Source organism: Lutra lutra, chromosome 16 (assembly GCF_902655055.1).
Source record: "Lutra lutra chromosome 16, mLutLut1.2, whole genome shotgun sequence".
NCBI classification, from domain to species: domain Eukaryota; kingdom Metazoa; phylum Chordata; class Mammalia; order Carnivora; family Mustelidae; genus Lutra; species Lutra lutra.
Genome location: NC_062293.1, coordinates 29,933,458 through 29,949,766, shown reverse-complemented (window position 1 = coordinate 29,949,766; position 16,309 = coordinate 29,933,458). Strand labels below are relative to the sequence as shown.

At 35.0% G+C, this 16,309-nt stretch overlaps 1 protein-coding gene across 6 annotated transcripts in view; it reads right to left on the bottom strand.

The window, feature by feature from the left end:
- STXBP4 (syntaxin binding protein 4) overlaps nucleotides 1-16,309 on the bottom strand; it is a 165,621-nt gene that overhangs the window by 83,462 nt on the left and 65,850 nt on the right. For all 6 annotated transcript variants that reach the window (XM_047706529.1, XM_047706527.1, XM_047706526.1 and 3 more), the window contains one exon: nucleotides 15,296-15,361. In XM_047706529.1, the coding sequence (XP_047562485.1) occupies nucleotides 15,296-15,361 (66 nt within the window). The remainder of the gene's footprint in view (nucleotides 1-15,295; nucleotides 15,362-16,309) is intronic.

Here is a 16,309-nt window from a genome sequence, read left to right as displayed (position 1 = left end):
CCCCACTGATGCCAGGCTCGATCCCAGGACCCCGGGATCATGACCTGAGCTGAAGGCAGATGCTTAACTGACTGAGCCACCCAGGTGCCCCCAGACTTTACCAGTTTTGTAAGCACTTGGCAATAAAAAAGAAAGACCTATAGATGCATACAACAAGCTGGATATGTCCCAAGGGAATTATGCTGAGTGAAAAAGCCAATGCCCAAAAGTGACACACTGTACGATCACATTTACATAACATTCTTGAAATGACAAAATTATAGAGATAGAGAACAGATTACTGGTTGCAAGGCGTTAGCGGAGGGAGGACAGAAGGAGGTGGCTGTGGCTATAAAAGAGGAGCATGAGGGATGCTTGTAAAGACGGTTTTTAACCGAAAACAAAAGTTGACATTTTGAGGTCACAAAGTGACCATCTGAAATGGAAACAGGAATAATTTTACTATAGTACCCTTTCAGAACAGAAAAGACTGACACATCAAATAGATGTGTTTTCTCCTTTCCTTTCTAAAGATGAGACAGCATCTTAGAATATCTACTAGGGCTATACTGAAATACTATAAAAAGTTCAGGTCACCAAAAGAAGAATAAAAAGGGTGTGGAGATGGATACCACTTCTAAACATTAGAGGCTTTACTGTTTCTTTAATAAATGCACAAAGGAACACAATCTCTCAAAGTGTGAAAACATGAATACCTCTTTAGTAATTGCAGAGTATCGCTGTTCCCTTTAGAGATATATTTAATCTGTTGTTAGTTTCCTTTGTTGCTTCATCCATCAACCAAGACAGCTCACATGCCAGCGGCATCGGCTGTGACTAAGTTCATGTTCAACCTCAACTGTCCAGAGACTCCTGTGCCGAGCTGACCTTACGTGGCTGCCTCAGGACTTCATGCTCTTGTCAAGCATTCAACCCAACCTTTGCACAGGTGAGGCCGACTGCAACTGAGCTTATCTGAACCTAAAGAAGCTGCCAAATGAGCAATTTCCCATGGTTTCTTTAGGGCAAAGGCTCGTTCAGGCAAGCTGAATACTTTGGCTTTGGACCGTTCACAGGTTCACAGCTGCCTTAGGTCATAACACACTGCTGAAAGGAACCTGAGACAACTTCGGTGTGAGAGTACATCTTAGAAAGTTGTTGATCAAAGGAAGTTGTTAGAAAAAAGGCCCGTGCTTGTTAAAAGTTGTTAGAACTTGAAGAAAAAAATAATGAGAAGTCTAATTTCATGGGAAATTGTGGCTTGTGATTTTAGACAGTAAGGTAGGGTTATTCTGTAAAGCATGAAATCTCACCAAAAATACTGAGATTTTAGAGAACAGTGCAACCAATTCCTTACAGAACAGTTAAGTATTCTAGTAGTCAGCCGTGGCTTAAAAAAAGCAATGTACTGGATCCTTCCAGTGAGAAAGGATCTCTGCATAATTTGTCCTTTCCTTTTTACTCATTTTTTTCCTCCCTCTCCCTCTCTTTTAGTTCTTCACTGCTTTCTTTTTGGGCCACTAAAAAAGGTAAATTAATTTCCATAATTTATAATAGCTAATGGACCTTCAAAAGGGGGAGATTATTCTGTTTTTAGGATCAGGCCACTGTCTCACAATAATTCAATTAAAAGTTTATAAATGAGTGAACAAAGGATATCAAATTGCGTTCTCTCCTCCCTTTGGAAGCAACTGGTAAGCATCATTGTAAAACAAATTGAAAATCAATCTAGCCGTGTTTTAATAATCAGGTTAACTATGTATTTAAGGGATTTATATGGTGCAATTATTAGTACTGAGCTGACTTCATGTTAAGGCCTTCAAAAGGTTACCAAGAAAAGGGAAAGAAACTTTGCAATCAAATTTCTGGTTTTTAAAAGTTTTTAAGAGAAGAGTTATACACATTCTCTATTTGGAATTTTTAAAGACATTTTTGCTAACTGTGAAAAAAGAAACTAATTCTCGAGAAGTTAGAATTTTAGCAATTTCAACAAAGCATAGGAACTCTTTCATTAACAATTCATCTGTATCACTGAAATCTTCTTAAATGGAATAATATTCTGTATACATAAGAGAAGCTGAATGGTGTTCGCAGTCAATATATTTAAATAAAGAAGAGTTTTAGGGCTGATTTTGGGTATTTTTTATTGCAAGCGTGCATTTCTGAAAGGCACAGTCATGCCAGTATGTATGCATGTGTTTGTACAGACAAACACATACATATATTTTAAATTATTTTTACTAAACTGGATGCATTAAATAATATTATAAATACTGCGAATTCATCACAACATGAATAATCACAGCCCCTCAGCCTCAGTACACAGCCTTGACCGCTCTATTACTATACCTTCTATCATGGTTAAGTCTGGTTGCCTTTACCTTCACGGCATCTTTCATACAGACCTTGTTGGTGGATTTCTATTGCTACTACCGGGTTAAACCCTCCATTGCTTATTTCCTGGACGAATGCTCCTCAAATTTTCAGGTGTATGCAAATCATCTGAGGACTTGTTAGATAGGGACTGTAATTCAGTAGGTCTGTGAAGGCATGTGAGACTCTGCATGGCTAAGTTCCAGGTGTTACTGACACTGCTAGTCCTGGACCACATTTTGAGTAACAAGAACACAGAATTCTAGATTTGCACTGCCCACTGTGGTAGCCACCAGCTATAGGTGGCTACTGAGCCCTTGAAGTACAACTAGTCAACTGAATTTTAAATTTAATTTTAGTTTGCACTTAAATTTAAAAATATTAAGTAAAAAATGTTTTTTTATTATATGAAACTTTTTGTTTTGATAGAACTGTTTCACTTTAATCACTGCATCATTTAAGATATTGTTGTTGAACTGTAGTGTTCGATAGGTATGTAAATCATTTGAGTAGTATACATAAACTGATCTGGTTACTCCCAGTGAATTAATTAATTTAACATTTTTAATGCAACAATGTAATAGTGGGCTTATCTGAATATTTTATGCAACAACATGAATTACAGTGATAGTTAATGTAAATTATGATTTGTATCTAAATTGAAATGCTTATTTTTATTGGAATATAATTACTTTTTCTATTTAAAACACCAGATATGGAAAAATGTATATTTAAATTGAAGACATATTTCTGGTGCAAAATACAGATAATTAACTAGTGACATAATCAGGAAAATAGAGACTAGAAGAAAGTATGTTGCAAATTTCATGATAAATGTAATTGCAATCTTTAAAGCTGTCATGACGAAAATTTTTAAATATATAAAAAGTGAATAATATTAAGAGACATTTTTGCACCTACATGGTAAATCTGTTAAGAAGGTTTCTCTTAATAGTCAAACAAGAACCAATGAAATCTGTCACCTGAAATCAGAAGTAAAATGTTCAACATTTGTAACTTTGGCTTAGATTGTTGCACAAAAGAGTAAACTATTTTTAGATCAAGATTGTAATTTCATTTATGATAAAATACTAGAGGAGATATTTTACCAAAAATGGAAAATCTTCAATTATGTCACAAAACAAATGCCCATAGAATACAAGAACTTTTCTAACAGCATCAATAATCCATTGATTCAAAATTTGGAAAATTACAAGTACCTTTCTTCAGGAGACACTACCCAATTCAAGCATCATGCATATATTTTCTTAAAGGACTTCCAAATTTATGACAAAAACCACCAAGTTTTGGTCTAGATATTTTTAACTTTAACACCTTTTGAAGAAGAATTTCACCTGCATAATGAGTAAAACTGTTTATCATAATGGATGGTGCTCCAGCTATGTTGGATCAAAAATTCAAATTTATTGACATTTTCAAACAAGAGACTGCCTTGTTGCTTCATTCCACTGTACTGTACATGTGGAAAATATCTGTGCAAAGCTTTTTGAAGCTGACTGTGCTAAAAATATGGATACAGTTGTTAACAACTTGCAGTATATATGTGCAAATTCTATGGCTCTTTACTAAGTTTAGAAGACAGAGAATTTAATGATCCTGTGTTCCTTGCTAATGCTCCTTGGCTGAGTTGTGGGGAAAAAAAAATTTTTTTTAAAGACTTTATTTATTTGACAGAGAGAGACATAGCGAGAGAGGGAACACAAGCAAGGGGAGAGGGAGAGGGAGAAGCAGGCCTCCCACCGGGCAGAGAGCCCGTTGTGGGGCTCGATCCCAGGACCCTGGGATCACGATCCAAGAGGAAGGCAGACACCTAACGACTGAGCCACCCAAGCGCCCCAAGTTGTGGATAGAGTTTTACAAAGATTTACTGCACTTTTAATTTCAAATCAAAATTTTCTTAAAACAGAAGGAATGCTTGCCTAACATTCAATAATCAAAGACAAAAAAAAGTCATTATCACACTGCACATAAATGAGCTAAATTTAAAGCTCTAAGGGAAACCTTATTTGTGAAGCTGAACAAGTATAACAATTTATACTGATATTTAAACTTTCAATAATATACATCAATAATAATGATTTTACACATTTTTCTACCATAAATCAATATGCAGGTATTAATTATAGTTATATATATTAGTTAAAAAAACTAAGAAAAACTGGAGGTATGCTAAGTTGATACTAAAATTTAGAGTTGCTTTCAATGTACAACACTACTATGAACTGGATAGTAATGGTATTAAGAATTAGTGATATACTTAATTTGAAAAGATGCATTTTTGAAATGGTTTTGCTTGAAATATGAAGTCTTTTAGAAAAACAAGGAATAGTTTTATCCTTATGGATGCAAATATTAAAAGACAAACATTTTGGTATTCAGTTAGTATAAAATTTTTAAATATGTTTGGAACATTTGGGTACATGAATCTATTTTTTTCAACTGCAAATCTTATTAAATCTAAACACAGATCCAGTATTTCCAATGAAAATTTAGTGTACAAAATAAGATACGCTAAGTGACTTCAAAGATAGAGTATGAAAAAAGAATGTAAAAATATCTCTTTAATGAATTTTTAATATTGCATATTCAACAATATTTTAGATATATTAGACTAAATAAAATATATCTAAAATAATTTCACCTATTTCTTTTTATTGTTTTAAAAATGTGCCTCCTAGAAAATTAACAATACATAGATGGCTTTCATTAAATCTCTATTGGACAGTGTTGGTCTACGCTATTACAAAAGTCTCTTCTCTAATTTTCAGTTACTTCCCAACCTACTGTTAATATTCTGAAGTATAGATCTTTTGGGGGCACCTGGGAGCTTGAACTCAGATCATGATCTCAGGGTGCTGGGATGGAGCTCTCCATTGGACTCCCTGCTCAGAGGGGAGATTGCCTCTCCCTCTTCCCCTCTACACCATTCATGCACGCATGCTCTCTCTAAGAAAATGAATAAAATTTTTAAGAAAAGTACAGATAGTCTTCATTCATCCCTTTATCTATTCATTAAATATTGAGTTCCTACTCTGTGTCAGATATTATTCTAATACAAATCCGTGAACATACCAAAGATGTGAAACTTACCTCTCATTGATAGATATAAGGACAAAAACATGACAAGCATGTAACATGTAAAAAAGCAATACCACAAAACTTTACACACAGTAAAGGTTGAAGGTCAGTGGAGGGGATGGTACAGGGAGGGGAAGGGGAGAGTTACAAGAGATGAGGTCGCTGAGGTAAGAGGAGTGTGGGGATGACAGATCAGGTAGGCTCTTGAAGGCTGTCATATTTACTTGGTAGGATTTTGGCTTTAAGTCTGAGATGGAAATCCCTAAAGAGTTCTAACATAAGCTTTGTTTAAAAAAAAAAAAAAATTAAAGCTTTCTCCTTTTTTTTTTTTTTTTTACATTTGTGTATTTATTTGAGAGAGAGAGAGAGCCAGCATGAGTCAGGGGGCAGAGAAGAAAAGGAAGGAGAGAAAATCTCAAGCAGACTGCGCCAAGCATGGAACCTGACGCTGGGCTTGATCCTGGGACCCTGAGATCATGACCTAAGCCAAAATCAAGAGTCAGATACTTAACTGAGCCACTGAGGCACTCCCTGTCTTAAGTTCTAAAAGGATACCCTGGCTGCTGTGTTTAGACTAGACCATATGGTGGTGGGGAAAGGTTAAGAGGAGGGTGATTTGGTAGGAAGATGTCATTATAACACAGGCAGCAGGTGACAGTGGATTAGACTAGTGATGTAAGTGGTGAAAAGTGGTAAAATTCTGCAGTTAAAAAAAAATAGGGATAAGAAGCTAGATGCAGAGCATGAAGTAAAGGGGTAAGATTGTAGGTTAAGCAAGTTGATAATCTTTTCTCCTTGTCAAATATCTTCAGAGGCAGTCTGCTGTCTGAAATCTTAGACTGGTATTCAAGCACCTACATGCTTTGGTCCCAACATACCCACCCAAATATCACTTTCTAACACCTTTCATCTGTCCATAGCTCCCTTATGTTCCTGGGCCTTTGATGATGATGATGATGATGATGATGATAAAAGAATACAGATCAAAACTATTATTTTTGAGGAACCTACTATATTCCTAACAGTTTTAACTCTGCACTCTTGATTCCTATGAACAAATTATAACACGGATATCATTATACTTTTAGACATGAAGACACAAACATACTAACAAATACTAGTACAGTTAGTGTGCAAAAGGCCTATTCTGAATCTCAGGATTTTTTTTTTTTTTTTTTTAAAGGGAGGGTTGGGAGAGGGGCAGAGGAAGAGGGGGAAAGAGAATCTCAAGCAGACTCCACACCCAGTCCAGAGACCAACGTGGGGCTCAATCTCATGACCTTGAGATCATTATCTGAGCCGAAATCAAGAGTTGGACACTTAACTGACTGAGCCACCCAGGTGCCCCAAGACGAGACTTCTTCTTTGGCAGCATGATTTGCACGCCATGCCCTCTGTCTGGAATGCTCTTTCCTTTTTATGTCTGGCCCAGTTCATGTACGTTGTTATCCCCTCCATAAAAAGTCTCATTATCCTTGCAGCCAGAATTAGATTTTCCTCCTCTAAATCAAATGCTTAAAACATATCATTCTATCTTTTTTTCAGCACCTAATATTTCTTTTTCTGTTATTTATAATAATGACCATGATAGTTTGTATTTGTTGAGGGCTTACTATAAACTGTACACATTTATACTATTTATCTTAATGCTGCTGACAGTTTTGTGAGGGATCCTATTATCAAGCTCATTTTAGAAATGACAAAACTGAGGCTTGAAGAGATGAAGTAGCTTATGCAAGGTCAAGAGCAAAGAAGGAGGCAGAATCAGGTAAACCTGTGTGGTCTAACTCCAAAGCCCATTATCTCCTATATTACTCCTCATGCTAATTCACCATTCCTCATAAAAGATTCCTCTTCCTGTTTATTTTTTCATAAATGTTGCATCCTTTCCTATTGACTCTTGTTAAGTTCTGATACAGATTTGTCTTAGATAATTTATTCATGACGACCTGACCTTCCTTAATAGAAACTAATCCATTCAGAGAAATAAATACAGGAGGGCCTCAAGTGGAAGAAGTAGGTATTGCAAGGAAAAAAAAAAAGTAAAACGAAATTTTTCTTTAGATTCATTTCTTGGTCAGTCCTTCATGTAATTATTGTGTCAAGCATGCTTCACATTCTAAAGCTTTTAAGCTCTAAGCATTTAGGAGAAAAGAACATTTTAATTAAATGCAGGAAAAAAACACACCCTCTAATTTGTTCTAAATGTAAAAAAAATGTTCTAAATGTAAAACAAAGATGTAAAATGTCTACTTTCAGGATGCAAAGAAACACTAAAAATGTAAAAAAAAAAAAAAATCCTGGCCATATAAACTGATGCAGGTATCGAAGGTACAGAATTAAAATAGCTAACAAGGCAAACCAACCACAGTACAAAAATACTTAATGAGTCTGAAAACTGGCCAAAAAATAGAGGATTTTGAAACACTTTTTATTTGGAAATAATTTCAAATGTACCCAAGAGTTGCAAGAATTAGGAATAAATAGTACAAAGAACACCCTCACACCCTCGTTCACCAGATGCATCCTTTCGCTAACACGTTCATGAATGAGAAATAAAGTATTCTTTCTTGTAAGGCACTGATACTTGGAGGCTGCTGAAATTCTGCATATTCTCAATCTCTCTCACATGTAAATAGACACACGTTCACGCATACACATGCATACAGATGTGTATACATAAACACATCCACACATATACACACACACCACTTTTTTCTTAACCTTGGAGTAAGTTACATACATCATGGCTCTTCACCCCTAAAAACGTCAGTATTTTCCTGAGTATATTCCCACATAACCATAGTATAGTTGTCTAATTGAGGAAATTTAACACTGATTCAATACTTTTACCTAATCTGCCATTTGTATTCCAATTTCGTCACTCGACCCAATAATACCGCTTAGAACATTTTTCCATTTCAGGGCAGGATCCAAACTACTATAGTTGGGTCTTGTATTTACTTTCCCTGTTTAAGCTCTTTGTTGTTGTTGTTGTTTAGGCTCTTTTAATCTGGGACCTTTTATTGCCTTTCCTCCTTCCTTTTTTAATGACAATGATATTTTTGAAGAATACAATCCTTCTTTCTTTCATACTCCTGTGTCTCTGTCTCTTTCTCTCTCTCTCACACACACACACACACACACACACACACACCCCACTTCAAAAAAAAAAATTAAAGTCTCTCTGATCTTGGGTTTGTCTAATGCTGCCTCATGGCTAGATTCAGGTTACGTGTTCTTAGCCGGACTACTACAGAGGTGATGAGTCCTTTTCAAGGTTCCACATTTGGAGTCACATTCTCCATCTATTCTTCATTGGTACTATCAATTTTTAGCACCAGTCAAGGTGTTGTCTTATCTCACTACTGTATAATTATTATTTTCCCCTAGTAATTAATAAGTAGTTTATAGAGAGCTACTTTAAAAATCATGTAAATATGTAAATACTCTGCTCTTCATCAAAATTTCCCCCTAGATTTAGCATCTGATGACTCCAGCCTGATTCAGTCTATACGAACACAGATGCAAAATGCTGATTTCCCAAATCTGGCAGCTTCTCTGCAGTTACAGCAGCACTCAAGAGTCTATAATGAGCAAGAGCTCTCCTTTCTCCCCATTAATTAACTAATTAATCCATTTACTAATGGATTTAACTAATTAACTAATTTAACTAATTAATCCATTTACTAATGAACTTATTATGAATTACTATTTTTTAAATGGTCTGCAATTCATTACTGTATTTAATTATTTTGGTACTCAAGTCCTTCCAGATTTGGCCAGCAGAAGCCACTTTCAAGATTGTTCCTTGTGACAAAACTCCGTCATTTTGAGCACTTCCTTATTTTCTGGCAAAATGAGACGTTCCTAGTTTGTCTTGTACTTACCCTCTACCAATGCTTAAATTAGTCATTTCTTCAAGGAAACTGGGTTCCTTTAGTAGGGAATGATATCTGGGCACTTAGGTATGCTATGTGCTCACTGCTACTAGGTTGTCTGCTTCTTGGCTCTTACAGCTGACAAAGCCAGGGAATGGGGAAAAAAAAAAAAATATATATATATATATATATATATATATGCATACATGCAAACATACAGATAGATATGTGCACATGTACATTCATATGCACATATACATATATATTTTAGAAATGATGATACTTTAGAAATGATACCTCCAAACTGCAGTCCAACCCTCAGGATTCTTTCGTGACTTCCTTCATTCTGTTTTGTGTATGTAGGCTTTTTCACTGAGATTCTGGCTCTCAATGATAGTCAACACATTTGCTAAAACCTATGCTACATCCAAAACGGGTTTCAGAATCGCTTTGCCTATTGGCACCTGGGTGGCTCTGTCGGTTGAGCATCTGCCTTGACCTCAGGTCATGATCCAGGAGCCCCAGGATCAAGTCCCACATCAGCCCCACTCATGGGGGGCTGCTTCTCCCTCTGACTCCCATCTTGAGCTCTCTCTCTCTCAAATAAATAAATAAAATCTCTTAAAAAAAAAAAAAAAGAACTGCTTTGTCTCTACCACCAAAACAACAAAAAATACTAAAAAAGGTTTAGGATTTGTTTGTACTTCTTTTCCAACTCAACCCAACCTGTCAAAGTCTGAACACAAATACTGTGTTCATAAGTTACTTGAATTGGTTTTCTTTAGCATGGACACGGTACTCATTTGAAATACAAATGGATTCATTTGTTTTGGTCTGCTTGTACCTTTAAGTTCATTTTCCCTTCCTTATCTTTATTGCTTTTCTTATATTTTTTGAATGTTTTGAATGTTTTCTTATATTTTTTTGAATGCTTTTCTTATATTTTTTGAATATTAACATGCACCTCAAAGTAAAAATTATATAAAAAGTCATTCTCAGACAGGTGTCAGTCTCTCCTACATCTTATTTACCATCTGTCCACCCACATTGTAGATAACCAGTTTCATCACTGTGTAGTTTATCTTCCTTTAGTGTCTTTCGTAAAAGATAAGCAGATATATAACTGCTCTTGTTTATTAAATACTGCATAGTATTTATATTCTTTTGAATTTTTTTTTTACTCAGTAGTATCTCCTAGAAATCAATCCATATTACTCAAGAGAGATTAAAGTAGTTTTCAATATTTCCTAATCACAAATAATATTGTAATACTGTGCATATCTATTTTAATATTATTAGAGGTATACCTTCAGGGTAAATTCATAGACATGAGATTGTCGGGTAGAAGGGTAAATAATATGTAGATTTGTTAAAACTACTAGTTCTTCATAGGGGTACCATTTTGCAATCCCAACGAGAATGCCTATTTTGAAATACCCTCGCCAACAGAGTACTGTCAAGCTTTTGAATTTTTGCTAATGTGATTGATAAGAAATGGTATTTGCATGGTTTTCTTAAAAAAAAAAAAGAAAGAAAAACAACAACAACAATCAGACAAACCTTTGTTGAAGTAGAATTTACCTAAATTTCAATGTAGTAAAATTTACTAATTTTAGGTTACAGTTTAATGATTTTGTTTAACCCAAGATCACAAAAGTTTTTTTAGAATTTAATTATTTTAGTTCTTATGTTTAGATCTATAATCCATTCACAGTTAGTTTTTAAGTATGACATAAGGGCTGAGATTCATTTTTTTTCCTCAACTATTCTTATTCTACCCCCATGTATTATAATGAGCATCTTTCCCCCAGTGAATTGTCTATGAACCTTTTAGAATACCAAGTGACTCGAAGTGTGGGTCCATTTCCACCAGTGTCAGACTCTGTTAGCTCAGGCTTACAGCCAGGAGGAGCAGTCTGTCTGATTATGTTCATTCTCCAATTCCTTTGGCAGTTGCCTACTGTATAACGCCCAGCTTTTTAAAAATCGTTTTCTGTTGGAAGATGTCTTCCACCAGTGTTTCCCTCTGTCATTACCAGAAGATGGAAGTCCTATCACAGTGTAGATTTTAACTGGTATTTCTCTTATTATGAGAAAGATTGTCTTTTCATATAATTAAGGGACATTTTATAATGTTTTTTGGGTGTCTGTTCATGTCTTTTGCCAATTTTTCTACATCATTTTTGGCTTCTCAACTGTTAATACTTGTAACAGGTTATTATTTATGTACATGGATGCAACTGAGTTTTGTATATTAATTTTATATCTTGCTAGCTTGTGAATTTCTCACTGAGTTAGTTTTATTACTGATTGTCTATGGGTTTCTGGATTATTATTATGTCATCTGCAAGCAGATGGTTTTATTTATTTATTTATTTATTTATTTTTAAGATTTTATTTATTTATTTGACAGACAGAGATCACAAGTAGGCAGAGAGCAGGCAGAGAGAGAAGCGGGGAAGCAGGCTCCCTGCTGAGCAGAGAGCCCTTTGCGGGGCTCCATCCCAAGACTCTCGGATCATGACCCGAGCCGAAGGCAGAGGCTTTAACCCACTGAGCCACCCAGGTGCCCCGGTTTTATTTATTTTTTTCTAATTCATATGCCCCTAGTTGTTGTTCTAGTCTAATCGTATTTTCCTTTTTTGTGTGGTTTTATAGGTTTAGGCATCAATGTTACACTAGCTTCAAAAAAAAAAATGGAAATTTTCTTTCTTCTTATTTTTTTTTAAAATCCCTTCAGAGGATATTTATGTGGTTTTGGGATTGTCAAAGGTTTGGTTAAATTTCTCTGTGAAACATCTGACCTGATCTTTTTCTAGAGGGTAGTTTCTTGATAACTTTATTTCTTTTATGGAAATTGGTCTGTTAAACTTTCCATCTCTACTGAGGTCAGTTTTGGTAGACTGTATTTTCCTACAACAACCTTTTAATAGACGAGTTGATCCCATTCATGTTAACTGAGATTCTGTGTGGTCTCAATTTGATCATATTTTGTTAAAATTACTGTGTGGATATATTATATTTATATGGGTTTATTTTGTGTGTTCCTTTTGCTTTTTAAAAAATTCCTTTTGGTGGGGCACCTGGGTGGTTCAGTGGGTTAAGCCTCTGCCTTTGGCTCAGGTTATGGTCTCAGGGTCCTGGGATAGAGCCCACATCGGGTTTTCTGCTCAGCGGGGAGCCTGCTTCCCCCTCTCTCTCTGCCTGCCTCTCTGCCTACTTGTGATCTCTGTCAAATAAATAAATAAATAAAATCTTTAAAAAAAATTTCTTTTGGTATTTAGGAAGATTTGTCTTTTCATTCTATAGGTTACCTTTGTATTACTACTTTTTTATAGTGCCAGAAATCCCTATTTTTATCTAATTTTTTACTATTTGACATCAGTTTTAAATGATACCTTTACTTATACAGCAAAGCGATTATATTTTACTTCCCTCTTTTTTCTCCCCCCTTTTTCCTCTGATTTTTTTTTTAATAAACTGCATCTTTTGATTTTTTTGTCTGACATGTACTGTTAATGTGTTATTCTTTTACCTGCAAACTCACACTTATTTTGGTCTTTGCTATAGAATAACATCTGTGAAATGCTCACTCTCTGGGAAACTCTGGACAAAGTTACTCGGGATGAAACTCATCCTCTCCTAAATTCTTCAGGAAAGTATTCCCTGAGTACTGGCACATTCCAAATGGTTTTTCTAGGGTCTTGATATGTGAAAGTCAGGTTGGCTGTATACAGTTTGGTTTACACTTTCTTTCCTTTAGTTTCTTGAAAATGTCACTCTCCTATGGCTTTGTTGTGTTGAGAAGGCTGATGCTGTTAAATTCTATAGCCTTTGTAAGTTGTCTGATTTTTTTCACTTGGAGACACTGTTCATTTTCTGTTCTATCTCTGAAGCCTAGTAAGTTTACTGGATATGTCCTAGAGTTGATCTTTCTAGGTCAGATTACCTAGTACTCACTAATAGGTTTAAGTCTTCTTTTATTTCTGGAATGTTTTCAGGGATTATAGTTCTAAATATTAGTGTTACTCAGTTGTTTTACTTCTTCAGGAAACTCTTTTATTTCCTTATTTCAATATCGTTTTCCTGCTTATGGTGTTTTGTTGTTGTTGTTGTTGTTGTTTTTGATGCCTTTTCATTTGTATAATTTCTTGAACAACTTACAAACTTAGTTTTCATTTCTGATATGCTTTTATCTTTTTCTTCTATTTTTTCCCTAAGTTTTACCAACTCTCATTTTATTTCTTCTTGCATTTTTATAACTTATTTTTTTTTTTAAGATTTTATTTATTTATTTGACAGACAGAGATCACAAGTAGACAGAGAGGCAGGCAGAGAGAGAGAGAGAGAGGGAAGCAGGCTCTCTGCTGAGCAGAGAGCCCGATGCGGGGCTTGATCCCAGGACCCTGAGATCATGACCTGAGCCGAAGGCAGAGGCTTTAACCCACTGAGCCACCCAGGAGCCCCTCTTCTTGCATTTTAAAAATATTTCTATTCTTAGTTTTTAAAAAATTTCTATTTGAGGTGTTTTTCTTTAGTGCCAAATGCTTTGTTTGAGGATATTTAATTGAATTTGGAGTGTTGTGTTAGTTTTCTTTAGCTTTGTGGTTGAACTGTTTTGGAGAGTTTTCGTTAGAAGGAAAGCTTTAATTCATGTTGTCTGATTTTTCAGTTGTTTTATAATAAGGGGGACAGATTTATTTATTTATTTTTCCCTATTCCATATTTTTTCCCTTGCAGAGAAAAAGTTCTTAGTTCAGCAGCATGCTCTTCTGTGCCGTGTCTTCATGGATCATGTTGTTGAAGGTCATGGTGAGGGCAGACGGAAAGGAATGGTATGTCTTGTTTCTCTTTCATTTTTGCAAGATCTTTAATTTTCCCCTCTTATTTCCTTATTGCTTCATCTCCAAAGGATACTACCGTGTTTCTGTTCATTTGGTTATTCCCCAGAAGCAATTATTTTCTAAGGCTGCCACTTCTGGTTGTATACTTTCTCAAGTCCTGAGAACCACTCAATACTGATCTGTGCTTAGACTCTGGCATTCATTGTTGCATTTTCTTTTTGTAGGTGATTGTGTTTGTACTTCATCTAATCGCTTTGTTTTTTCCTGATCTTTGAACAGAGTCACTGAAAGCTTACCACCTCTGTTCTTTGTATCCCAACTTCCATTAGCAGGAAGGCTGCAGGACTTTGTTGAAATTTTTTTACTCTATTTATATGTACTTTGAAGGATGTGGCATTTTACGTCACAGTCATATTGAAGGTATGAGTCCTATATGATTTTACTTGCTATGCTGACTTTATGTTTTCTGGGGAGATAATGTTTGGGCAATTCAAAATCAGGTGACTGCCACTGCTCTCTAGCTATGTTCTTTTTATCTTTCTACACTTATCAATATTTTATTTATTTGTATATCTGTTTTATAATGCCATTGTATTTATTTTGTTGCAAGTGACCAAAAATCCTGTGAAGAGTGATGTAAAAATAAATTACTTTTTAGTATTAAAAAGTAACAGTAACAAATGCTCTGCCTTGGAGGTTTTCTTTTCTTGTTTTATTTTCTCTGTAATATAGTCAGGTATGAGTAACAGAAGAAAAGAGAAAGGAAAAGAAAGAGAAAGAAAAAGGAATAGAAAAAGCAGTGAGATTGATCATTTGCTTCCAATAACCATGGGTATCTGCTTTTGAGAGCAATTTCTTTAAGCAATAGTAGCAAGACTTCAGCACAGATAGCTCTGAAAGTGATTGCTTTTAGACTTATGCTATTTTATGGGGCACCTGGGTGGCTCAGTGAGTTAAGACTTATGCTATTTTATACTATAGTATTCACATATGTGAGGTCCAGGACATATATAGCATCACTGCTGTTTACCCACATTAACAAAAGCACGCGTCCACACATGCACGCACGCGCGCACACACGCACACACACAGCCACACACACACAAAACATGCACTTACTCGTTTCACATTCTGGAGTTCTTCCGCCAATTGTCTCTTTTGCCTTTCTGATTCAAGTAACTTTTCCTATATTTAAAAACCAGTGAATTAATAACAAATTATGAAGTATCAATGAGCCTTATTTCAAAATTTATAAATTCTACAAACATCCAATTGTGACAATCTGAAAATGCAGTTCTCAGTCACTTTTCTGGCTTTCCACATACCATTTAAAAGTTATTAGCTACAGTGTGATTGTGATGTAAATGCATTTTCTGTTACTCTGATTAGTCATTTTGTATAATCTCAAAATCTGAGCTCCAAAATAATTCAGTCAGGACGAAAATGTGTAAATACCAACTAAATTTTGGGCAAAAGCAATCATCACCAAAGAGCTTCCAAACTGAAGAGGATGATTATCACAACTTAGAAGTAAAGGTCTCTTAGCACACTAAAGAGGACATATGAGATTGGACTGGCTACTGTTTTTCTAATTTACCTTGTGCTTGGAAGATTATCCATACAAATGAAGATATGACGAATGTAACCAAAATATAAAATAATAGTTACTGTCATAGAATAAATAATATCACACATGTAAATTAAATGTTATCTTTGAAATTAAAATTTAAGCATATACCCTAAAATATTCAGCTTTTAAAAAATATATCATAAATAAATCCACATTTTACTGATCAAATCAGAAATACTAAGAGTAATATAAGGACAATTTTACTATAAACTTGAGAAGAATTGCTTGAAGATTAAATTGAGTGGTAAATACTCGTGGCAATACTGCAATGTTTATAAGAAGCATTCTGTTTCCTGGTATATTTCAACTCATTCTTATCTAAGATATGAAATGAAGGTATATGAAGATGAATTTAATATAGCAATCTAATGAATCTGCCATAGACCAGGAGCCAAGAAACTGCTGGCTCTCATGCTTTTATGCTCTAGCAAGTCACCTTCACTCTGTGTCCTAGTTTTTTTTTGCATCTGTAAATGGAAAATACATCTATTTTCATTCAGCTT